Genomic DNA, 25,911 nt, shown 5'->3' on the forward strand with positions numbered 1-25,911 from the left:
CCCCCCCCACCCCCCCCCCCCCCCACCCCCCCCCCCCCCCACCCCCCCCCCCCCCCACCCCCCCCCCCCCCCACCCCCCCCCCCCCCCACCCCCCCCCCCCCCCACCCCCCCCCCCCCCCACCCCCCCCCCCCCCCACCCCCCCCCCCCCCCACCCCCCCCCCCCCCCACCCCCCCCCCCCCCCACCCCCCCCCCCCCCCACCCCCCCCCCCCCCCACCCCCCCCCCCCCCCACCCCCCCCCCCCCCCACCCCCCCCCCCCCCCACCCCCCCCCCCCCCCACCCCCCCCCCCCCCCACCCCCCCCCCCCCCCACCCCCCCCCCCCCCCACCCCCCCCCCCCCCCACCCCCCCCCCCCCCCACCCCCCCCCCCCCCCACCCCCCCCCCCCCCCACCCCCCCCCCCCCCCACCCCCCCCCCCCCCCACCCCCCCCCCCCCCCACCCCCCCCCCCCCCCACCCCCCCCCCCCCCCACCCCCCCCCCCCCCCACCCCCCCCCCCCCCCACCCCCCCCCCCCCCCACCCCCCCCCCCCCCCACCCCCCCCCCCCCCCACCCCCCCCCCCCCCCACCCCCCCCCCCCCCCACCCCCCCCCCCCCCCACCCCCCCCCCCCCCCACCCCCCCCCCCCCCCACCCCCCCCCCCCCCCACCCCCCCCCCCCCCCACCCCCCCCCCCCCCCACCCCCCCCCCCCCCCACCCCCCCCCCCCCCCACCCCCCCCCCCCCCCACCCCCCCCCCCCCCCACCCCCCCCCCCCCCCACCCCCCCCCCCCCCCACCCCCCCCCCCCCCCACCCCCCCCCCCCCCCACCCCCCCCCCCCCCCACCCCCCCCCCCCCCCACCCCCCCCCCCCCCCACCCCCCCCCCCCCCCACCCCCCCCCCCCCCCACCCCCCCCCCCCCCCACCCCCCCCCCCCCCCACCCCCCCCCCCCCCCACCCCCCCCCCCCCCCACCCCCCCCCCCCCCCACCCCCCCCCCCCCCCACCCCCCCCCCCCCCCACCCCCCCCCCCCCCCACCCCCCCCCCCCCCCACCCCCCCCCCCCCCCACCCCCCCCCCCCCCCACCCCCCCCCCCCCCCACCCCCCCCCCCCCCCACCCCCCCCCCCCCCCACCCCCCCCCCCCCCCACCCCCCCCCCCCCCCACCCCCCCCCCCCCCCACCCCCCCCCCCCCCCACCCCCCCCCCCCCCCACCCCCCCCCCCCCCCACCCCCCCCCCCCCCCACCCCCCCCCCCCCCCACCCCCCCCCCCCCCCACCCCCCCCCCCCCCCACCCCCCCCCCCCCCCACCCCCCCCCCCCCCCACCCCCCCCCCCCCCCACCCCCCCCCCCCCCCACCCCCCCCCCCCCCCACCCCCCCCCCCCCCCACCCCCCCCCCCCCCCACCCCCCCCCCCCCCCACCCCCCCCCCCCCCCACCCCCCCCCCCCCCCACCCCCCCCCCCCCCCACCCCCCCCCCCCCCCACCCCCCCCCCCCCCCACCCCCCCCCCCCCCCACCCCCCCCCCCCCCCACCCCCCCCCCCCCCCACCCCCCCCCCCCCCCACCCCCCCCCCAGTCTATGCCCTGACTATTACTCCTTTGCATTCGGCCACTGAAATTTCCACATTCGTACTGCCAGCAGATTTCACTCAGAAAGAAGTACAAGTACAAGTTACATTTGGAAGCCATGATCAGCCTTCCCTCCTTTCTCAACTCTAGAATCTTATGCAATATATGCCCAGAATGGTCGATTATATTTGTGTCAGTGTACATTTTAAGGTCTTGTGGCAATATGGCCAAGAACATTGCTAGCTCAAAATAATTCAGGGGTGCAATCCTTAATGTATACTTAGAGATAAATCCCGCTTCAATCAGATGAACATATTTCCAAATAAATATGGCAAGGACGGAAGAGACTGTCTAATTTTGCAATGTTTTAAAGGATATATAGGTAATACTGTATACATTTTAAAAAGTGAACTTTCATCTGGCTTTTGTCTGGAGAGATGCCCAGTGGTCAGTCGAGCTGTGGCGCTTTACACTTACTAGGCATTTGGAAGATTGCCAGCAAATATCTGTCTTTGAAGAATGCGTCCAAAACTTTTTGGATGAATAACAGGCACGTTAAAAAACTATTAATGACCGAAACATTGCTTTAAAGCATGCATAAGCGACATCTGCTGAATCTTTGTGTGGTGATGCCTAATTTGGCCTCATTACTTAAATGATATTGCAGCACAGTTTTTCCCCATGTTAGTTTCACTAACAACCGTTAGCTAAAGGACTTGTTGCAGTTGGGCTGTTACTGGAGCAGTTGGCACAAGAGTGATGAAACCAAGTGACAAAATGAAACTTTATTTCTTGTTGTACTAATTTGATTGGGCATGGTTGCTAGGAGCTTTGCTTGGAAAACAAGGGAAGGTTGAGCTATAAGCAGGGGCTAAAATAATTAGAGTGGTGTGGCCAACATATTCAGCGTCCTTTGCATGTGCCTCTGGCACATTTTGTTTTTCCGGGCTCCTTTTGCAAAACTGAGCTTTTCAACTTTGCATTATTGCCTTATTTATTTTCTTGCTTTTCTCTGTGTGTGTCAAAGGTAGCTTACAATAAACCAGCATCTAAACGATTAAAAATAATAAAAATCAGAATGCACAATCTTTATTTATTTGTCATATGACTTACGCTTCTCATATACAGAAGTTTAAATGGCATTTATAGAATGAATCTTAAAACCAGTTCCCAAGAAAGCACTACACAATATTACGTAGACAAAATTCAATAAAATCAAATACAGTAACTAAAAACATTATGGGTAAGACTGCCAGACCATGATCTGTAAAACAGGACAGACAGACAATGATAAGTTTTACAGTCTCACATCTAGATTACTTATCCACCCAGTTTTGTTAGTACTTTTAATAATTCCCAAACTTTGCCCTTATAAGAACGAAAAGGGCATTCTTTTATGATGTGACTGTCTGTGGCTCCTAAATGGCATTCGGGGAGTTGGAGCACGTGCCATTTATGCGGTAAGAGAATGCACAATACAAATAAAGCTAATAAATATCAAAAGGAAATAGATGAGCACTGAAAGGCTCTCTAAGGAAATACCTCCACAGTCTTTTAACAGGAATTTTTTTTGTTAAACATATATCCTTCTCTTGTATTTGGTCTTACATCTGTGAGACAAACGAGGTTTATAAGCAACTAGCCAAGGGGTCTGCAATCTGTGGCTCTCCAGATGTTCATGAACTACCATTCCCACCAGCCCCTGTCTGCATGGCCAATTGGCCATGCTGGCAGGGGCTGATGGGAATGGTAGTTCATGAACATCTGGAGAGCCGCAGGTTGCAGACCCTTGAACTAGCCTCTACACTACTACAGAATCAGCGGCTCCCAAATTACTCACTGCACTTCAGTCTTCTACAATCTTTGCTCTTCATGTGAACAGCAACGATGTGTCCCACTCACAGGTTAAGCACAATCACAATAACCTTTATTGGCATTAGGTATAAGACAGTGGTTATACACTATTATTAAATTATTAGATTTAAAATCATATGTTACATCTATGGATTTTGCTTTCCAACTTGACAGTTCATTAGTAACACAGGTTAAGTATTTATTTATTTGGTTTATAAAAATTGAATAGATAGATAAATAAAGACATAAATACTATATAATATATAAATACATATATTAATGAATATACAAATAAATATAACATTACTTCCTTTGTAGCCTACCTTTCTCACTGAGGCTCAAGGTGGATTACAAAATATAACAGTCAGTTCAAATAAACAGCAAAATTAACAGTAAAGACCTTCAATAAAGAGTAGGTGTAGAAATGGAGAATTGGGACATTACACAAAGGAAAAGCGATCCGAGGCAATAAAAACGGTCTGACTTACCCTAGGCCAGTTATGCCCAGCACAAATGATATCCTGGGGACGTCTTTAAAAAAAGGTGCCTCCTAAGTTTTTGCTTGGACAGCACAGACAAAAAAGGCATCAGAGGAGAAGGGGGCTTTTCTCCCCTACCCAACTGTTAAAACCTCTTGTCAGTTTCACCTGCTGCTGGTGCCCGACATTTCGTGGTGCTGCAGGAATTTTCCGTCATGCCTGCAACTTTTTTCTTACGGTTTCCCTGGGTCATTTGTGGCAGATGAAACTTGCAAGAAAGCTTTAACGGTCAGGCAGGAAAAATAAGATGTCTCCTGAGCTCTGCACAGCAAGGGGAGATGACTTGCAGATGATTTTTTTTGGGGGGGGGGGAAAGTAGGTAGTTTTGCATCCTCACAATAGGATGGCTCAAGCAGAAATAAGGAGTCCTGAGGATGTGATGGGGATAAAGTTGTGTGGAGTTCCTCCCCAAGACACCTTATTTCCCATTCCCAGAATGTCTTATTTGTGCTGTGCAGAATGGACCATAGCACAGAAGGTGGGTCACAAAGGTAAAATACAAGGGAGACAATAGAATAAAAATAAGATGATACATTGCAGTAACTACCTTATTATCTTAATAGAAGTGGCCTCCTAAACTATTCCATTATACTACAGTTCTAAATGCCCTCCTGAAAACTTACAATTTGATAGATGTGTAGGTGCCTTCCTTACCTCCTTAGGTAGATTGTTCCAGGAGGTGGGAGCCACCACAGAGAATGTGCATGAAAAAGCAGTTGCTGATCTTACCCATTTACAGGGTAGCATCTTTCAGGAGATTCAGGAGGTTAAGATGAGTGAAGGTGTTGGGTAGAGCATAGCAGGAGAGGTGGTCCTGCATGTATGGGGTCCAACACACAATACTCATAATGTATTGTCGAAGGCTTCCACGGCCGGAATCACTGGGGTGCTGTGTGGTTTCCGGGCTGTATGGCCGTGTTCTAGCAGCATTCTCTCCTGACGTTTTGCCTGCATCTGTGGCTGGCATCTTCAGAGGATCTGATGCCAGCCATAGATGCAGGCAAAACGTCAGGAGAGAATGCTGCTAGAACACGGCCATACAGCCCAGAAACCACACAGTACCCCAATACTCATAATGCTTAGCAAGGTAAACTTGTGACATAGAATACAGGCAGGTAACAGTCTGAAATAAACAACGCGGCATAGAAAACAAGTGGACCCTCCTTATTCAAGTCCTAGTTTTCTGATATGTCTACATTCTGGGATTCCCAGGGCGCCCTTCCAGTTCAGTGCAGTCATGTAGAAGTGCCCCATTTATAAAAATAGTCATGTTAATTGTATGTTCTTGCAAAAGGCACTCCGTATCTTGCAAAATGGTCTTGATAAAACCATACAAGGGTGTTGTCAAAGGAAGAAAAACACAAATCTGTGCAAGAGAGAGTCTTGGTTAGAAGTCTGTAGAGCATAGGAGTGTGAGATATAATTACAGGGATTGCTCCTGGCTCATTTCCTTGCCTGATTCAATTGTGCAGGAACGTGATGACGGCAGTCACAGAACTATAAAGTCATTTGAGCTCGAAGGACCAGCAAGTGGGTCTTCCTATCCGTCTCCCTTAGTAATGGCAGGTTTGATTGGCAGGAGATCATGCTGCTATTATATAAAACCCCATTAAAACTGTAACAGACTGGCAACAAATTTCTGTCTGCCAAATCCAAGAAGGTGCCTTTTGGCAAAGCTTTCTACTTACTTTAGATCAGCAAGAAGAAACGGTGGGCAGAAGCACTTTCCCCATTACTCCTTCCTAAACATCCAGGTAATTACTTTTGACAAGTGTTTGCTGGAGAGAAGGTCATAACTGTCAGCACATAAGATCTATGCTAATCTGCTCAGCTGGAGAAGACTCAGGTAGGTAATGTTTTTGTAATTAGAAGTTGTGGGAACCAGTTTTCATTACTCCTTTTCCTCACACACAAAAAAATAGAGCCACTAATATGGTGCCATTTTATTTGCTACAGTTGACATGGCTGCTTCGTTTGTGGGCAGAGAAGAGGATGGTATTAACGATATATTTTACAATTAGAGAATGACAGAGAAATTAAATGTTATGCTTAGGCCCGGGATGAACTTAGATTGGTTTTCTGTATGCATGATTTATTCATCTTTACGATCACTCGATGCAGAACATTATTTTCTGATGAAAACATGTGGGAGCTGCATGTGTGGTGTCGTGGCACACGTGTGTGTGGCTCAAGCAGAGTTTGTCAGCTCTTCCTGCTCCTGCTCCCACTCCCAATCCACAACTGAGAAGCTACTGAAAGCCCACAGTCCTCCTTTTGACTTTTCTTAAAGTCTTCTTTAGAACTCAGAATTGACAAAAGAAAACCCATGAAGCAGTGATTCCCAACCAGGGGTTCCGTGGGGTGCCATGTCCCAGGGGTACCGCGGCAATGCTACCAGCTCCCCTCACTTTTGCAATGTCTTCTGCCGGTGCCAGCAAGGACATGGAGCTGGCCCAGGGGGCAGGGCCTGCCGCAAGGTCAGCTGCCCCACAGTGCTTCCCTTCACCCTGGGAGGAGAAGGTGTGTGTGTGTGGGGGGGGGTAGGGGTGGCAAGCAGGGGCACTGGGAGGGGAAGGTGGGGTGGTGGTGGCAGGGGTACCGTGAGATATGAAGAGCGAGGTCAAGGGTACCGTGACATGAAAATGTCGGGAAACACTGCCATGAAGCTTCCATCATTAGGGGGAATTGCTGCAGCATTTACAGCTCTGGTTGGTCTCCATTCAGAGGGTGAGAAATTCTTGGAGATTTGGGAAGTGGAACCTGAAGGGGGCATGGCTTGAGGAGGGAGGGACCTCAATGGGGTATAACGCCATAGAGTTCACCTTCCAAGGTGGTCATTTTCTCCAGGTGAATTGATCTCTGTCACCTGGAGATCAGTTGTAATAGCAGGATATCTCCAGCCACCACCCGGAGGGTGGCAACCCTGGCCATTCATGAATTTATGGCTTGTTCATATTTACGGAGATAATGTGCCTGATAAATAAAAAACTTGGGAAAGGATGTAATTTGACTGTGCTTTTGGTAACAGAGATTTTGTCTCTTAAGACATAAAACACCAACCAACAAAAGTGAAATTTTGCATGAATGAGGAAGTACAGAAAACATGTCTTGTCAAAGGCTTTCACGGCCGGAATCACTGGGGTGCTGTGTGGTTTCCGGGCTGTATGGCCGTGTTCTAGCAGTATTCTCTCCTGATGTTTCGCCTGCATCTGTGGCTGGCATCTTCAGAGGATCTGATTCCTCTGAAGATGCCAGCCACAGAAGCAGGCGAAACGTCAGGAGAGAATGCTGCTAGAACACGGTCATACAGCCCAGAAACCACACAGCACCCCTATAGAAAACATATGCACCATATTAATCATGTACATAGTTACCTGATATGTCTTTCGGTATATTTCAATATTTATATTTCCATTGGCAGTGTGTTGCTTTACTCTGTTGTTTCCAAATAGGACAACTTCTCTTTTGTAGTTTAATAGCTGCAATAATACATGATCATACTTGGTCTTCAAGAAGCTCTTTAGCTTTGTCTGTGTATGTGTATGTTTTCTGCCATTAGGTCACCGCTGACTTATGGCAACCCTGTGGGGTTTTCAAGGCAAGAGACATTCAGAGATAGTTTGCTATTGCTTGCCTCCATATCACAACCCTGGTGTTCCTTGAGGGTTGCCCATCCAAGTATTAACCAGGTTCAGCCATGTTTAGTTTCTGAGCTCTGATGAGATCAGGCTAACCTGGGGCTACCCACTGGCACAGTAAATGGTTGGATAGTCCATACCTGTCACAGAGTTGGAAAGGATCTTTCTGGTCATCAATTCCAACCTGGAATATTCAATCACATCATTTCTGACAGACAGCCATCCAGCATCTGCTCGAAAACAGCTGGTGGGCGGGAGTCTGTTGCCTCCTGAGACAATCTGTTCCTCTGTTGAACAGCTCTTACCATTAGGAAGTTTCTTAAGCCAAAATCTACTTCCTTGTTACTCCCCCCATCCATTCTAGTCCTTCACCCTGGAGCACGAGTGAGCAAGTCTGTTTCGTCTTCTGTGAGAAAGCCCTTCAGATATTTGAAGACTCTGATTCTTCTCTTCCTCGGGCTGAATATGGTCATGCTCTTTCAACCTTTCCTCATAGGTCTTGGTTCCCAATATTTGTGGTGTAAAATGTTTTTTTGTGAAACAGGATAGAAGAGCCTAGATCCCGCCTGGCCCCCTTCCTCAATCTCATTACCCATCCTGGGCTGCTGGTCAATTATAAAAATGCTAAATATCTCACAGCTTAGGATAGAGTCTTGTGGAACTCCACTCAAAAGCTCACTGCCTCAATTCATTGGGAATTTAGGAGTTCAACCTTGTCTCTGTCACCTGTTAAGATTTTACCATTTTCCCCGAGCAGAGGGCCTATCCCTTAAAAGGTGGCTACTGTTTCTTGACCCCCCCTCCAGGATGCCGCTGTGCTGTGTGCTATTCCATCACTGGCACGCTCAATATAACATATAATTTGCACTGCTGCCCCCGCCCGGCCTTGGGATCGGCCCAGAGGTGGGATCCAGCAGGTTCTCACAGGTTCCCGAGAGTAGGTTACTAATTATTTGTGTGTGCCAAGAGGGGGTTACTAATTGGTGATTTTGCCACGTGATTTTTGCCTTAGTTACCTCCTCTCAGCAGTAGCGCGCAGAACTTGAAGCAGTCTAGCAGGAGGTGCACCGGCATGCATGGCAGCCTGCGCCTGTGTGCATTCGTTTCCCGCCCAAGGACCGGCGCAGCGGCTGTGCCCTTGCCACAGCCCCGCCCAGGAATGCCCCGCCCCTGGAATGCCCGGCCACGCCCCCGTTGTGCCGCGCCCAGCCCCATTGGCGCTACGCCACAGTTTGAATCCCACCACCATGGGAACCTGTTACTAAAATTTTTGGATCCCACCACTGGATCGGGCACCACACTTTTTATAATGCTGTTGTACTTTATTGTATTGTATTGATGCTGCTAGGTTTTATGAAATCTGTAAATGGTTTTTAACTTAACTTTATTTTATTGTGTGTAATGTTGTTTTTTGGCCCATTGTGTGCAATACTGTTTTTGGCCTTGTGTACACCGCCCAGAGCCCTCCGGGGGTGGGCGGTTTAAAATCTAATAAATAAATAAAATGAATGAATGAATGAATGAATAAAGTAGCTGTGCCTTCTAAAACAACAGAATAACAGGTCCCAATGGCAGGAGCAGGTCTCTGGTTCTCAGTAAATATATTGTACGGCATATGTAGTTAGAAAATTGCCCTGAATGGCATGCCGATTCTCATGCACCTATTAGAAATATAATATATTCCGTAATAAGCCACCAAGGCATAGTAATATGAATAAGAGAGCCCCAGGGTTGACTGGGTAAAATTAGCATGTGTATTCCTCTCTGCATCACACAGGCAGATCAATAAGAGAAATAGTGTGTAGTGACACTTTAACACTTATTAAAGGTAGATGGTACCATTATTTCTTTCAAATTTAAATACATTTTGCACTCAATCAACACCCACCTCATTACAGTTGTAAAGTACAAAAAGGTGAAGCTGCCATAAAATAACCCTCTGTACTCCTAATTAATGAATTTTTCCCGAATAATAAAGAGAGAGAAAAAACCTGTAACAATAAGTGTGGCTGCTTAAAGCGCCTTGTGTTTTCGTTATAAAGTGGAGGTGTTGGTAACAGCAACAAAGGCTAAGATCTGTAAAAGTTCTCAATGAAAAATTAGAAAATCCTTTGTAAGATGTAAAAAAGAAGTTAAACAGAAGTCTTTCAAGGCACTCAGAATGGGGCATACCAACCAGTGTGCTAATACACATACAGCTACATAATATAAATTGCAAGCTTTTGAATACAAAACTTCTTGCCTCTTGGCAGATTTCTGAGTGGATTCTAACTATAGCTATGAGTTTAGGGTCAGGAAACAAGCAGGTACCAGGAGTCTCTTGGGGTGGGGGATGCCATGATGCCCCCAAGTACAACATTGCTGCTGTCAAAAAACCCTAGCCACTGCTGTCAAACTCGCGACCCTCTAGATGTCCATGGACTACAATTCCCATCAGCCTCTGCCAGCATGGCCATGCTAGCAGGGGATGCTGGGAACTGTAGTCCATAACATCTGGAGAGCCGCAAGTTTGACACTATGCTAGCCTAAGGATTTTTCTGATGGATCAACAAAATACAAAATTACAAAACCCTAGGGTATGAATACTCACACTGCAGTCTTGGTGGCTGCTACCAGCCCCCTTTCACTACCAGAACAGCTAGAAGACAAGGGACGAGCTTCCTGGAATTTCACAAAACAGTTAACTTGGTAGGTGTAGCCACGTGAGCCTAAGTATTGGTCAGATTCTGCATGGGCCAAAAACAGCGGTGTGAAAACGGTGTGAAATGGTTTAAAACGTTGTAAAAGGGTTTACACCATTTTCACACTGTTTTCACATCGCTGTTTTTGGCCCATGTGGAATCCGCCTTGGAATCAGATTGAAGGTGACTGAAGATAAAACACCACAAAATATAATCAAAGTGATTCATTAAAATTGTGCAAGAATATTTCAGTCAGAACAATAGGCAGTGAGCAATTAAAATAGCAAAGGCTGAACCACAAAGGCTAATTACACAGTAAATCACATTGGTTCAAAATAATAGACGTTACCATTCCAGCTGAAATAATCCAGCATTCAAAAAGCCACTCTTCCTGAGCACTGGCATGTTAGACAGTGGGTCTACTCTAAACAGCAAGAAATCACAAGATCCAAAAGTGTATCAAGGAGCCAAGGTAAAGGCACCAAAAGAACGCAAAATTAGGCTGGAAATTCTAAACTTTATGGTCAGGGATCTGAGCTGGCTGGGGCTCACTGACCAATCAGATTTATGGCTGGTGATGTCAATTAGTTATGAAACTCTACTACTACCCTGGTGACCCAGAGGTCATCGTGAGATAAAATGGTAGGATTTATCAGCAGGCTAAACCTTCCCATGCCTTACAGATGACAAGGCTCATAAAATCATCTGCTGATTAATTGGAATGTGGCTGTGCTATTCTCGGCCTTGGAGACTTTAGAGGAGTCTGGATGGTTACTGCCTCCGGCCACCACCTGGTTCTTGTCTCTGCTGCAAAGGTTCACAGCTTTGCTGAATCTCAAGCAACAGCCCAGTTATTTTCTGAAGCCTAAACCCATGGATGAGAGAACAGGAAACTCCATTTGGGCTCCTTCAATTCATCTTCAATGCGCTTTGCAACTATGCGCTTTGCAACTATGCGCAGCAGCACAAGGGACTTTATTGCTAATAATAGTTATTGTAACAATACAATAACTTGTAATATTGTAATATTGTAATAATAACAATAGTTAATGATAACAAATAAAATTTTAACAAATAGTTACGTTACCATTAAGGTTCAGAGATTAATTTAAGGTAACTGCTGTTAGCCAACTGCTGACTTATTTGTGAATCTCCCCTGGCCCTCCCACCATTCTAGTGCTGCCATTCCCACAGCACCTATGATTCTCAGTATATCTTTTTTGGTGGTCAGAAAACTAATCTGATTGAGGGACTGGAGCACCTTCCTTATGAGGAGAGGCTGAAGCGTTTGAGACTCTTTAGTTTGGAGAGGAGACGTCTGAGGGGGGATATGATTGAAGTCTATGCATTGAAAATTATGCATGGGGTAGAAAATGTTGACAGAAAGAAATTTCTCTCTCTCACAATACTAGAACCAGGGGGCATTCATTGAAAATGCTGGGGGGAAGAATTAGGACTAAAAAAGGAAGCACTTCTTCACGCAATGTGTGAGTGGTGTTTGGAATATGCTGCCACAGGAAGTGGTGATGGCCACTAACATGGATAGCTTTGAAAAGGGCTTGGACAGATTTATGGAGGAGAAGTCGATCTATGGCTATCAATCTTGATCCTCCTTGATCTCAGATTGCAAATGCCTTAGCAGACCAGGTGTTCAGGAGCAGCAGCAGAAGAAGGCCATTGCTTTCACATCCTGCATGTGATCTCCCAAAGGCACTTGGTGGGCCACTGCGAGTAGCAGAGTGCTGGACTAGATGGACTCTGGTCTGATCCAGCAGGCTAGTTCTTATGTTCTTATGTTGTTATGCTCCCACAGAGTCTTTTGTTATTTCCCCATTAAGCTTTAGTTTCCCCATAGTTAGCATGGTTTTAGTTCATTGTTAAAGTCTTCTAAGGGAGGGTATTTTAGTTAGTCCCTGTCCCATTAAGACATTTCCCAACAGGCAGTTTCCTCTCTTTACCCAGCAATCCCGTTTTAGTTTTAGCTAGTCAGTCAGAGTGAGGTGTTAAGGGTAGTTGGACACCGGAATATTCGTGAAGTCCATATGATTACATGGTGGTCCATAGAGTACAAGTCAAGTTTAATAGACTGAAAGAACTGAAAGGAAGCAAGACATAGTGGACTTTCTTGAAAGCAACCAAGAGAAGACACAGTCTACAGCTTCAAACCTGCTCAAGACAAGCAAGTACACTGACTTAGACCCAAGGGAGGAGTTAGGGTCTTGTTTCTCTCAAGTAATAAACCCATTGTAAGAACTGTTGAACCTGGCTTGTGTCTCCCCCACTCTGTCCTAGCCAAGTACAGGGCACCTCAAACAGATTCACTGGGGGGGGGGGGGGCAGAACACACGTACTGGCTTTCTTGATGACTGATTACATTTTCACCAGTTTAGAGAGTCTAGTGCCGTGGTGGCGAATTGTAGTCCATGAACATCTGGAGTGCCATAGGTTCGCCACCACTGGTCTGGTGTATGAACTCTCTCAAGTAGGGTTGGGAAAATAATTGTGCCAGATTTGTTGTTTCTATTGCATACAAATGTATTGTAATCCAAAAGACAAATTTAAGAGTGTAGAAGGACAGTAAATGTTGACAGCACATTTCCTACATCTTAGCTCAAATCTTTAAAAGAACTATTTGCCCAATGGGGTTTTCCCACTAACCCCTTCAAGAGGATGAGAATACTTTTCAAAGTGATTCACAACTTGCGCTGCAATCTGCTTGCAGCTGAGCAAGGAAACCAGCGGTGCCCTCTCCCAATATGAAGCGCCTTTCAATCACACAAATCACAACATTTGGGTGCAGGTCTGTATATAGATAAAGCTGCTGCGCTCACTGCTTCTGTAACTCACAAAATAGTTGTCTGAACAACCAGCGTGCCTTAAAAATAAGCAAACCTTTCATGAATAAATTTGGCAAACCTTTTCAGGAAGGAGAAAATGACAAACTAATTGACTCTTTTGAGGACAGTCGTCGTCATTTCCCAAGCTCTGTTCCATTTTTTGAGAAAAAAAAATTAGGTCATGATTTCTCATGTTTTTAACAGAAGCCCGTTTCTTTTTTATCTGTAATTAAATCCACAAGTTGTTATTCTCTGAAGCTCCTTGTGAATTGCGACTTGATTTTGTAGAGAAAAAAAAAGAGTGACTTCGAGATGTTCACAATGTCAGTTCAGTTTTAAAAACTCATTTATTAGTCATTAAATTGGCTTTCATGGTAAAAACACTAATCATTGTGAACCCTTCATGTAAGCAGAGGTAGACCCTGTATATAAGCAAAGTTTCCCTGGAAGCTATACTCTGGGCACTTTCCAGCCAATGTTAAACCCCACTGAATTAATTGTGAGCAAATGCTCAGTTCTCTTGTACTAAAATGAAACACAAAAATGCTTTGCTCTGGCTGAATTTTGCCCTTTGAGTATAGCTTCTACCTACCCTTGATAAGAAGAGTTGAATTTATAGCCCCCTTTTCTCTCCTGCAAGGAGTCTCAAAGGGGCTTACAAACTCCTTTCCCGCCCTCCCCCCCCCACAACAAAGGTAGGTGGGTAGGTGGGACTGAGAAACCGCAGAAGGTAGGTGGGACTGAGAGACCGCAGAAGGACTAGCCCAAGGTCACCCAGCTGGCATGTGTTGGAGTGTACAGGCTAATCTGAATTCCCCAGATAAGCCTCCACATCTCAGGCGGCAGTTCCTCCAGATTAGAGTACACCTGTTGAGTCCTCATACCTGTATCCCTTAGCAATACGTCCTTGGTGTGTATAAACATCTTTCAGAAGCTGGACAGGTGACTAAATAAGGTAATGCACCAAAGCAAGTACAGTGGAACAACCTGGTCCCCTCGCTTCTGATAGTTAGGACACAGGTGAATGTGGTTTTATCTAGGATCATGCTTCATTAATTTAATAGCAGTCCTAAACTGTGATTTTAAATTTTTAATAGATATGTGCATTTTATTTTATCTACATTGTAAGATGCCTTGTGCTCTGGGTGGAAGAAATGTGGCTAATAAATGTTTAAAATAAAACCAAATGCCCAGTTGTGTTGGCAATGAGCTCACTTTGTGGCATCATAATCACTTCGCTATCTCCAATGGCAATGTGGTGCCAGGATGCAAACAACATTCCATTCCAAGGCCCTTTCCGCACGGCGGAAAGGGTGCCTCTCCACCGGCAGAAATTATGCCAGTGGAGGGGAGGGGGCCGTTTGCATGGGAGCGTGCAAGCGGCCCCCACAGAGGCCGGTGCAGAAGAGGCGGCTCCACATGGAGCCGCCTCTTCTGCGTCCCCCCCCCACTCACCTCGTCCTTCAGTGTCAGTCTGGAGGGCTGCAGGGACCCACCCATACTGCTCTCTGACCTCCAGGGGTCGGAGGGCAGTGTGGGCGGGTCTCAGCAGCCCTCCAGACTGACGCTGGAGGACGAGGTGAGTGGGGGGGGGGGGAACGGGAAAGCGGCATCTTTCCAAAAACCTCCCTCGGGAAGGCAGGTGGAAAGCGACGCCTGTGCGAACGGTGTTTTTCCGTCCCTGGGCCACTGTTTTTGGCCCCGTGCGGAAAAGGCCCATGTATAATCTGTTTTGAGGATTGCTTATTGAAGATGCACTTTTCTCAGGTGCCAGAGCAGCAGAGTACTCGGGGAAGAATGGCTGAGAATAGGCATGAAAGTATGCAGGAATGGTTGGATGGGATGAAGACTATGAACCCTCCCCATTCCCAAGATACCTTAACCGTCACTGCAATACAATCAATACTTATTTCCTTCATTTATACCGCTCTTGCCTCTCCAGTGGGGAACCACAGGAGCTTACATTAGTCTCCTCTCTACTATTGTCTTCTGAAATGATAGCGCTCACATTTGAATGGGTGGGCACAAGATGGTTGCATTCTGCAGTTAAAATCATTGGAAGGGAATATTTTAGGTCTTCGTGAGCCAATGATTGCATCTCTATGGCATACTTCCCACAACTGAAAGCACTTCAGAGCCAGCTGTGGACAGTGGACTCTTACTTGGTGAACTGGATTTGTTTTTCCACTCCTTCACTCAAAGCCTGCTGGGCGACTTTGGGGCAGTCACAGTTCTCTCAGAGCTCACTCCGCCCTGTCTACCTCACAAGGTGTCTGTTGTGGGGAGAAGAAGGGAAGGAGTTTGTAAGCCACGTTGAGACTCCTTACAGGAGAGAAAGGTGGGGTATAAATCCGAAATTCTTCCTCCTCCTTTTCCTCAGAGTTATTTTAAAGATCTCTTCATGGCAATTTTACTATCCCCTTTACAGTATTAATAATTGTACAATTTTTGTGATCCTTAAACTGGTTTGCTGAGCTGGGCCAATATTTGATCTGTTGCCATACAGTCATTTTGAAAAGAAATTCAGCCCCCCATCATTCATCACTGCTATTGTTATCCCAGTCATCAGTTTTCTGGCTGCAATTAGAACAGCAATAATAGACCAATGATGGTCCTGTCTGTTTTTTAAAGAAGTTATTGTATATTGATTACAAAGCATTGTTAGTAAGCTGTCCAGCCAAAACTGTTCCAGAACTGTTTTTGTGTCATTTGCAGAGGAAATTAATCAAAGCACACTCAAAACTTTAATATGAAATCTGGCAGAGGACTGTTCTAAATTGCTGATCGCAGATAATACCATATGTAGACATTTCTTTTAATTTTTAAACTACATTACACAAAGCAGTTTAATAACAATCACTGATTCATGTCCATTACTTTAGATTAAACAAAGCTTCAGTTTTCTGTCCTCACTCCATGAAAAACCTCTTTGATGCTCTTCACGTTTCCATTTATTCCTGACTGGCGATCCGGCATTAGTTTTGCGTACGATCTCTCTTATTCACCAGTATGCTACAGGGTATTGTAGTGCCTGCCTCTACATAAGTCAGCCTTGCATGCTGACGTTTACTATGAGAAAACTGAAGCAGAGACTGCCGTCTTCCTAATCCAGGGTCTTGTACGGACCCCTCAGAACCTAGCATGTGATGATTTTTCCAATCGCTTCAGTGGAGAGAGCGGCTTTCTGCGTGTTCCTCCTCCCTGCCTCCCTTCAAGCATTTCATCCCGAGGAAGCTTTTTAGAATAGCCGGATTGTGAAATGTTACAGGGATGCTGACTGTGCATTGAGTGTAGGTATTATTTTCAGGGTTTTGGCAGTCTGGATTCTGTTTTTCACTGCTGGGCAACCTCAGTAATGTTGGACAACCGTCTCTTATTGACACGTTTGCATGACAATCGAGGTGATATCCAGTGTTTGTTTTCACCTTTAGCTCACTGACCCTCTCCCATGATATACTGTATTTTACTTTTGGGGGGTGTTTCTGAAGGTCAGAAAGCATTGAGCAAATGTCACATAAGGTCACTTATGAGCAGTGGATGCTATGCATAATAACCACCAGGACATATATAACAAAAAAAAAGTTCCTACGGTAGCAGTCATTCCCATATTAATTTAATTCTGCTGTCTAAGATAATACAATCTCTTTGAAACAGTCTCAATTCTTTAGCGCAAAGGGACCTTTTCTGGATCAGAGGCCAAATTTCCATTACCTGATGAGCTAATCTGATGTGACAGCTGCATATGCATATGGGGGAATCTCTTGTCAATAGTTTTTCTTCGGAGACAAAGAGAGGCAAACGTCTATATTCATCCTCTCACTTCATGCATGAGTAACTTTACCTTTTCTGCCTCTCCTCTATCTTTATTCAGGTAGTCATTGAGGAGAATTTAAATCTAAGCTTTTGTGCTTCTGAATTAGCTTATGCATGAAAATCTGTTTATTGAAGGCTGGCACCTTGTCTGTTTGTTTATGGTACCATATGCATTTTTTTCCGTGGAGGTTTACAGGAGGAATCCTTAAGTGATGAGTATGATATATAATTTGGATGCTTCCTCAAACTACATTTGTTTAGAAAAAGAGCTCTGGAGAGGGGAGAGTAGGGAACTGAAGGGAATATATCCGCTGAGATGCTTTATAATTAGCATTTTAAATTCTTTCAAGTGCGTAAATATAAAGAATTGCAGACATCCAGGACTTTAAGAATGATGAGAAAGATGGGAACAAAAGAATCATGCTTTACATGATGGCCACAATCCAACACTGAATTAATGATTTCAGAAGGTTTTAATGCACTTTATTTAAGAGCTGGATAGTGGCCAGTGGGAAATCTCTTCCTGCCCCTCTCCACTATTTCTAAATATTGCTACTGGATTTGCTATTATTCTAAAAAGGGTACTGTCCAGGAGCAGGGAAAGGACCGAGAGAGACAGGGAGGGGACCAACGGAGGGGGTGTTTAAGGCGAGGAGTGGAGAGGATGGAAGGGGTGACGGCTCTGGGAGGAGGAAGGGCGGTGGTCTGTCAGAGGGGGCAGGTAGTGGGGAAGGGAGAAGCCACCAGCCCAGGGGCTAGCAGGGAGGCTTCCCTACTCTCCCTTCCTAACGTTCTGCGGGCCCTAGGGCAACTGTGGGCAGCCGGGCCATCCTGTGGCTAAAGCGGCTGTCCCACTTAGTCCACTCCCCGGAGAATGGGAGTAAGGCCGGAAGTTCCAGCAGCCAGGCAGGGGAAGGTGGGTTGGCAACAGGGGTCTCGGCGGGGGCCCTGCCCTGGGCGCAGGACAGGTACAATATAGGTAGTTACATTGTTGAGGCTTCCATAAGTGAAAAATGTCACAATCTTATTCCATGGATTGGATTCAGTAGAAACATTTACAGATGGTGCTGGCAAAGCAGATGTCCACCTGGCCAAGCCTCCTGTTAGAATTGTAGAATGATAGGGTTGGAAGGCATCACAAGGGCCACCAAGTCCAACCCCTGGTCATGCAGAAATACACAATCAAAGTTGACAGATGGTCATCCAGCCTCTGTTTAAAAACCTCCAAAGAAGGAGACTCCACCCTACTCCGAGGCAGTCTGTTCCACTGCTGAACAGCTGTTATTGTCAGGAAGTTTTTCCTAATGTTTAGGTGAAGTCTCTTTTTCCTGTACCTTGAATCCATTACTCCTTGTCCTAGTCTCTGCAGCAGCAGAAAACAAGACTGCTCCCTCTTCAATATGACATCCCTTCAAATATTTAAACGTGGCTATCATATCAAGTGTAGTATCTTACATTTACCTCAGTTGAAATTCATTTTGGCCCTTTCCCCACTTACCTTAAGCCCCGCGCTACTCTCCTAAAGTAGCGCGGGGTCCAGCTGCACTCCCCACTTCAGGCACGGCGAGAACGCAGCCGCCCCGACGCTGCCTCTCTCGCACCCCCTCAGCGCGCGTAATTCCTGGTGCCTTTTCAAATGGCGCCTCTTGATGCGCGGGGTCGTGGGGAAGCCGGGGCACGCGCCAGGAATTGTGCGCACTGGGAATTGCGCGCAGCAACCCTCCGACAAGGGTAAGTGGGGAAAGGGCCTTTGTTAGTTTTGACCAAGCTATCTAATCTGTGCAGGTCATTTTGAATTCTGACCCTGACCTTTGGGGTATTAGCTATCCCTCTTAATTTGGTGTCATCTGCAAGTTTGATTAGCATGCCTTTTATTTCTTCATCCAAGTCATTGGTAAAATCATTGAATAGCACTGGGTCCAGGACAGAACCCTGAAGCACCTAACTACTCTCCAGGATGAATATGAGCCATTGGTGAGCACCCTTTGGGTTCTGCAGTCAATTAATTATAAAGCCATTTAGTAGTAGCATTGTCTAACTCACATTTTACTAGCTTGCTTGAGTGAATATCATGGGACACCTTGTCAAAAGCCTTACTAAAATCAAGGTATGCTGTGTCTAAAACATTCTGTTAGTCTACCAATCTTGTCACTGTATCAAAAAAAGAAAGAAGATTAGTCTGGCATGATTTTTTTAATGCCATGTTGACTTTTAGTTATCACAATATTCCCTTCTAAGTGCGTACAGGCTGTCTGTTTAATTATCTGATCTAGAACCTTTCTTGGTATTGATGTCAGACTGACTGGACAGTAATTGTTTGGGTCCTCTTTCTTCCCCTTTTTTGAAGATGGGGACAACATTAGCCCTTCTCCAGTCTGCTGGGACTTCTCCTGCTCTCCAGGAGTTCTCAAAGATTATAGCAAGTGGTTCTGAGATTACTTCTGCCAGTTCTTTTAATACCCTGGGATGTGGTTCATCAGGCCCTGGAGATTTGAATTCATTTAAAGTATTCAGATATTCCTGTGCTACCTATTTATTTATTCTGTGCTGAATTTCCCCTACTGTATCTTATGTTCCCTTTCCTCCTGATGAGCACTGTTTTCCTTTTGGGAAAAGACTGAGGAAAAGAAAGTTTTGAGTAGTTCTGCCTTTTCTCTGTCCCGTGTTAGAATTTCACCAGCTTCTCCACACAGTGACCCTCACATATCATCCCCCCCCCATTTTGCTACAGACATTACCAAAAAAGCCCGCCACTACTTTATTGATTTTAATCTTTTGGGCAAACCTGAGTTCATTCTGAGCTTTAGCTTTTCTGACTTTCTCCCTACGGTTTTAGTATTCTTAACCATGGATCACGCCCAGTAGTTTCCTAAGTTTACTGAAATCAGCTTTCTTAAAATCTAGACTGCTCGTCTGACTATGCTTGGCATCCCCTTTCCATTGTATAACAAACTCTAGGAGAACATGGGCATTCCCACGTAAGGACCCTGCCATTTCCACCCCATTAATCAGATTATCATTGTTGGTTAGTTAGAAGCAGATCTGAATTAGCCGATCCCCTTGTTGCCTAGTCCACCTTCTGGACCATGAAATTGTCTGCAAGGCAAGTGAGGAAATTGTTGGACCTGGTAGTCTTGGCAGAGTTTGACTCCCAGCAAATATCTGAATAACTCAAATCTCCCATTACTACTATTTCTCTTCTTTGCGAAAGTTTGGTCATCTGCTCCAGGAAGGCATAATTGAACTCTTCAGTCTGGCTTGGGGGTCTGTAATAGACCCCCACAATGAAATCACTGCTGTTTCTCTCCCCCTTAATTTTTACCCAGATGCTCTCAACATGGTTCCCAGGATTTAAGTCATGAACCTGCTCAATGATCACTCAATATACAGCATTATGAGGTTACAACATCTGAAAAACAGATGAATCAAGAAAACAGCATCAGATAGGAGTTGTTATTCCTTGATGTATCCAACCTAATTATAGAAACATGTCTGGAAAAAAGTAAAATACTTATTTCAACCAGTGCTTTAATGAAAGGTAGTATTCTGAGTGCCAAGACAAACTGTGCTAGAACCTTAAAATGGTATGATGTATTATAGATGCCAGAGCCAATACATTTCTGTATTTTTTTAAAAAAAATAAGGACACTTTTTGTGTTGTGTACCAATATGACAGTTCTTGATTTTTTTAGAGAGTTATTCTTAAATAGTCAGTGCAATCCAGAGAAAGTTAGTGAAGTTCTATTTTTGTGGCAAATCAATGGGATTTAAATATAACTAACTTTCTGCAGATGGTGTTTATCAGATTTTGGTTGGAAATCAGAAATTTTTATTTAGTGTACTTTAAATAGGATTGAAGAGAAGCCATTTTTTGAGGAATGTTTTATATTAAGATGGAATATATATACACACATTTCTAGCACTATCGTGCTAAGGATTTTAATCCTTTAAATGCTTCCAGGTATTCTCCTGTTTGTGAATTTTCTATCATTCACATTAAAAAGTAACCAACACGTTGTTGCACTGGGCTATGTTAAATGAAACTAGGGAGGTGGGCGGGGGGGGGGGGAGGTCAGTTTGAAACCATAGCAACTAGAAGTGATGATTTGCATGTCTGAATGAAAATGTGATTATTTATCACTAATGATAACTCTCCGCAGCGAGTCGTTGGAAACGGTGCTTGACTTTAAGGAGGTTTAGAAAGCAGTAATGACTGCGACAAATTTTTATGGAGCTTGTTTTTTTGCCACAAAAGGTGTCATGAGAGGTGTGAAAGTTCATATCTCACCGATGAAATCTTTCTTCCTTCTCTTTTCTGACCAGGAAAGGAGGAGGAAACGGGCCATGCATTCTGCGGTAGATAGCCTCCTTAAAGGGCTGATGACCACATTAAAGAGTCAAATATTTTCACCCCTGTTTGCATACCCTCCAAGAAACATTAGGGGTGTGATGCAGAAGCAGGCAATGGCCAACTTCCACTGAATGTCATAAGTCAGCTGTGACTTGACAAACAAACAAACAAACAAACAAACAAGGAAAATGGGCACAATCCAATCCAATACAAGTGAGGGGTGTAAGGCACAGTTGTTCTGCCTCTAAGTGACTTCCTGTACCACAGCCAGCAATCCAACTTCAACGATTCCATGTCCATGTGAAAGAGGCCTATGCTGTGCCACCATTTTTGTTGGGGTAAGTTCCAGGCCAAAAGGGCCCAAGAAGCCAACTAAAGCTGCCCCAGCCCCCAGGAACCGTCCCTTTGATGCTGCCACCACTGCACTAGCACTTAAGCGCTGGGCTGCTGTGCGACTCCCAAACACTAGGTGTCTGCAACCTGTGGCTCTCCAGATGTTCATGGACTACAAATCCCATCAGCCCCTGCCAGCATGGCCAATTGGGTGATGGGATTTGTAGTCCACAAACATCTGGAGAGCCGCAGGTTGCAGACCCCTGCGTGACTAGTCCAAGTGCCCCGGAACCAGCATAAGTGCCCTTTATGCTGGCGTGAGTGGCATTTGCATCGGCGCTGGGGTCATGCCGCCTCCTGGGCAGTTTCGCCTCCCTCCCCCTTTGAATTGCAATAATAATATCTAAGTATGGAGATCTAGACAGAGCTCTTCAAAGGCTTTAATAAGTAATTGCTCAGGCAACACATGGGTTGTCTCCACAGGAATGCATTTGTGACAGCCACACTTAATTTAATCTCTTTTTTTGCTTTATTTATGTTGCTACTACATAAATTTAATTAATACCTCAGTTTTGTAAAATTATTGCATGTCACTATGAACAGCACATTTAGTGAAAAGTTGATGAATACATGTTTAAAATAAATAAAATAGAGCAGATACGGCATAAGGAAGGTCTGTTCCTGTAATGAAAGCAATTTTTCACCAGAAGCAAAGACCAGAAGCAAATGGAAGAAGAGAGACAGGATGGATACAGTGGGAATGAATGGATGCATGAGCTTCCCCTCATACATTTCAACCATTCAAAGCTGAGGGGAGAAGGATTTGCTGTGGCAGCCAGGAATGTACTTGCAATAAAATCACGTCTATGATAAAATTAACTTTCCTATACAACCATAGATCTGTCTCGTGCATCAGATGATATATAACCCTTTCTTCTGCTCTTCAGTTTGAGACTGGATTTCTCATTAATGTGGAACCAATAGATAATGGCCCCTTGGAAGTTGAAGCTTAGCTGTTGCATCGTGTCCTCATGTATTATAAGTGAGAAACAAAGGCAGCTGAGAAACTTCAAAGCCTCCTATGGCATTCAGAGCTTTCTAGCTTCAAAGGACCTCTCCCTTTTGTAGTTCTACTCTTGTTTTAATTAATAAATTTTAAATATTGTTGCTGTAAACATGTCATGATCTTTGTTTTCCACCCGTTGCTGTTTCAGGGTACTTTACGTTATGAAACGGGCTGCAAACTTTATTTAGCGCTTCTTAACCTATTTCCTTGAACAAATTAGTCGTCATCTCCAGTTGAGATTAAATGCCACTTGGAAGATGCACATGCACACAGCTGTCTGGAGGAGTCCACGTGGGGGGGCGGGGTAGGGGGGATGACGTGCGTGCCTTTCATCTAAATTCTTTAGAATCAAAAGCAGGCATTACTCTCTTTGTTCATGCATTAATAATACTTTAATGTTTTAAGACAATAGAGGTAAACGTGGAACATGTCTATTAGCTTTTTTTTGGTCATAAAAATAACACTTCTGTGGTAGAAAAATGTAACAGGAAACATTTGCCTCATGACATTCTATTCATAATTGGCATTGTCTCACCTGCTAATACGTGCACTCTAAAGTTCCATAGTTAAAAACGCACAAAATATGGTCTTCACTCCCCCCTTAAAGGCCCTTTAAAATAAAATGCTGTCATGGTGATAGCTGTGGAAAGTGCCATCGAGTCATACAGCGACTTCTGTATGATTTTCAGAGCAAGAAATGAGAGAGGCGGCATGCTATTGCTTGCCTCTGTGTAGCAATCCTGGATTACCTTGGTGGTCTCCCATGCAAATGTAACCTCTATCTGTGGGTTCTGTGGGGCAGAACTTGGAAGGAGTTGCAAAGAAACTAAATTTAAAACAAAATGGTTTACTTCCTTAACAAATAACACTTTTAACATTAACATTAACAATTTACAGTCCTTTTAGGTTGCATTTCAAGTCCTTATATTTACAATCTACTGATAATGCCAAGTCCAATTCTTCCTGCTGGTGGTTGGCTTATGAAGACTTCAGAGGCTTGGTGAATGGGATCCAAGATGATGAAGGTCCCCAAACGAACTCCCATCAACTACATACATAGCAAGCCCTGAAACAATAAATTCTAACATTTACAATACAGCAAAAACAAACAACTCCCTTCCCACGAGTTCCCAACAACCTTGCAGTTACCTTGAACAAGGTGTTAAGAGCTTATGAAGGATTAAATCAAAGTCCCAGCCTGGCAGCCTTGCTTCCTCCAACTTCACCAGTTTTTGCAGCCTTCTGCTGCTTTGAGTCTCCACCCCTTTCTGGGTCAACCCATTCTGGACATAGGGGTTACACAAGTACTAACCAGGGCCAACCCTGGTTTAGTTTCTGACACATACTGAGATCATGCTAACGTGGGCCATGCAGGTCACGGGAATATACCACCTCCTAAAAACTTCCAAGTCAGCCCGTTTTCCTAAAATGGGAACCACTGGAGAAAAGAACCAGGCTCTAGCAGATTCTAAGCAGGCCACTGTAAGCTGGGGATCAACTGGAAGGCAAATAAAAAACACATTTGATGCATCAGGACATGCAGGGAGAGCTGGTACTTCTAGAACATAAAAGGCTTTTTTTCCTGGTCATAAATGACATTTAGAAACAAACTGGCAGCTGTGTGATCCAGGGGGTACCCAATTGTTTGGTCTTCCCTAACTGCCTCCATGATTCCAGTCAAGACCCCAGGACTAACAAAAGCATCAGATGCAGAGAGGGGAGGGGTTAACTGCACCTTATTTCTCCTTTCCTCCTATGGTTCTCCTCTACAGCCTGGAGAAGACCTAGAGCAGGGGTGTGCAACCAGCGGCACTGGAGCCGCATGCGGCTCTTTCAGCCTTATACTGTGACTCCGCGTGGCCTGGAGGTCAGAGGGTAGCATGGGCGTGTCCCTCCAGGAAAGGTGAGTGGAGGGGCCAAACTGGAGGCTGCTCCGTGTGGAGCTGCCTCTCTGGCTCAGTAGATCTTCGGGGCTGTGGAAAACAGGTCCAAATGGTTCTTTGGGTGGTAAAGTGTGCTGACCCCTGACCTAGAGAGTCTCCTTCCAGGCTGTCCATTTGGCTTCTTATAGGGCCAGGCTTAATCCAGCCATGCCTAACATTCTTCTCTGACCTCCCACAATCTGTTCCCCATTTGCCCGATAGCCTGGCTGGTCTGGTCCAGTTGCAGCTGCTGCTGGCAGCTTCTTAAAGGGAAGCTGTGCAATGCCTGGCATGGCAATGTCAGCCCTCTTGCTGTTGGGTCAACTATAGGAGTGTTTGGCAGCCAGGATCATGGCCACCTGCTGCAGCTCAGATAAGTCCATAAGAAGGTCTGATCTCAGATAGTAGCCAATGTATCTGTTTTAAAATAGGTGAGCTGTGTTCTTATTAACTGCTGCATTCAGAAGCAGTTTATGGATTGCCCAATACAGAGCTTTTGAGAGTAGTCAAATTATGAGGTAACAACAACATAGATTGACATGTCCAGGTCAGCTGAATCTAAGAATGGATATAGTTGGTGAACCAAATACAGTTGATTGAAGATACTCTTGACCACCACATGAACCTGTTTTCAAACAGCATAACTAGAAGAAGAAGGAGAAGAAGAAGAAGAAGAAGAAGAAGAAGAAGAAGAAGAAGAAGAAGAAGAAGAAGAAGAAGAAGAAGAAGAAGAGTTGGATTTATATTCCCCTTTCTCTCCTATAGGAGACTCAAAGGGGCTTACAAACTCCTTTCCCTTCCCCCCTCACAACAAACACCCTGTGAGGTGGGTGGAGCTGAGAGAGCTCAGAAGAACTGTGACTAGCCCAAGATCACCCAGCTGGCATGTGTTGGAGCATCCAAAAATGCTTCTGTGCTATCAAGTTCTCATAACTTGCAGGTAGCACAAATGGATTCTCTTGTCAGCAAGAATATGCAAAACTCTTCTGTCATGACTGGATCAAGACCACTTGGCAAAGGGATCCCATCAGCATTCTGACAATTTTATTTATTTATTTATTTATATTTATTTATATTTTAGATTTCTAGGCCGCCTCTTCCCCGAAGGGCTCGAGGATCATGGCCACAATGACACATGCCTGCCCTGTGCAGTTGGGAGCTTATCTCCAGGTCAGTGAGAACCTGGTCCTCATCTTAAATTAACTGGCTCATCTGCAACAGGAAGCTCTACTGACAGCAGATAAAAAGGAAACTCCTTTTAAAAAAATTAAAAATAGATGAATAGGGGGGAAAAACCTAATTAATTCTGTATTGACCCATAGCAAAA

At 46.2% G+C, this 25,911-nt stretch overlaps 1 protein-coding gene across 1 annotated transcript in view; it reads left to right on the top strand.

Moving 5' to 3' along the window:
• The window catches only part of PTPRN2 (protein tyrosine phosphatase receptor type N2), a 714,418-nt gene that overhangs the window by 258,532 nt on the left and 429,975 nt on the right, over window positions 1-25,911 (top strand). Inside the window, exon 11 of the mRNA XM_048510498.1 lies at window positions 17,719-17,891. Coding sequence (XP_048366455.1) covers window positions 17,719-17,891 — 173 coding nt within the window. The remainder of the gene's footprint in view (window positions 1-17,718; window positions 17,892-25,911) is intronic.

Source organism: Sphaerodactylus townsendi, linkage group LG11 (assembly GCF_021028975.2).
Source record: "Sphaerodactylus townsendi isolate TG3544 linkage group LG11, MPM_Stown_v2.3, whole genome shotgun sequence".
In the NCBI taxonomy this organism is placed as follows: Eukaryota; Metazoa; Chordata; class Lepidosauria; order Squamata; family Sphaerodactylidae; genus Sphaerodactylus; species Sphaerodactylus townsendi.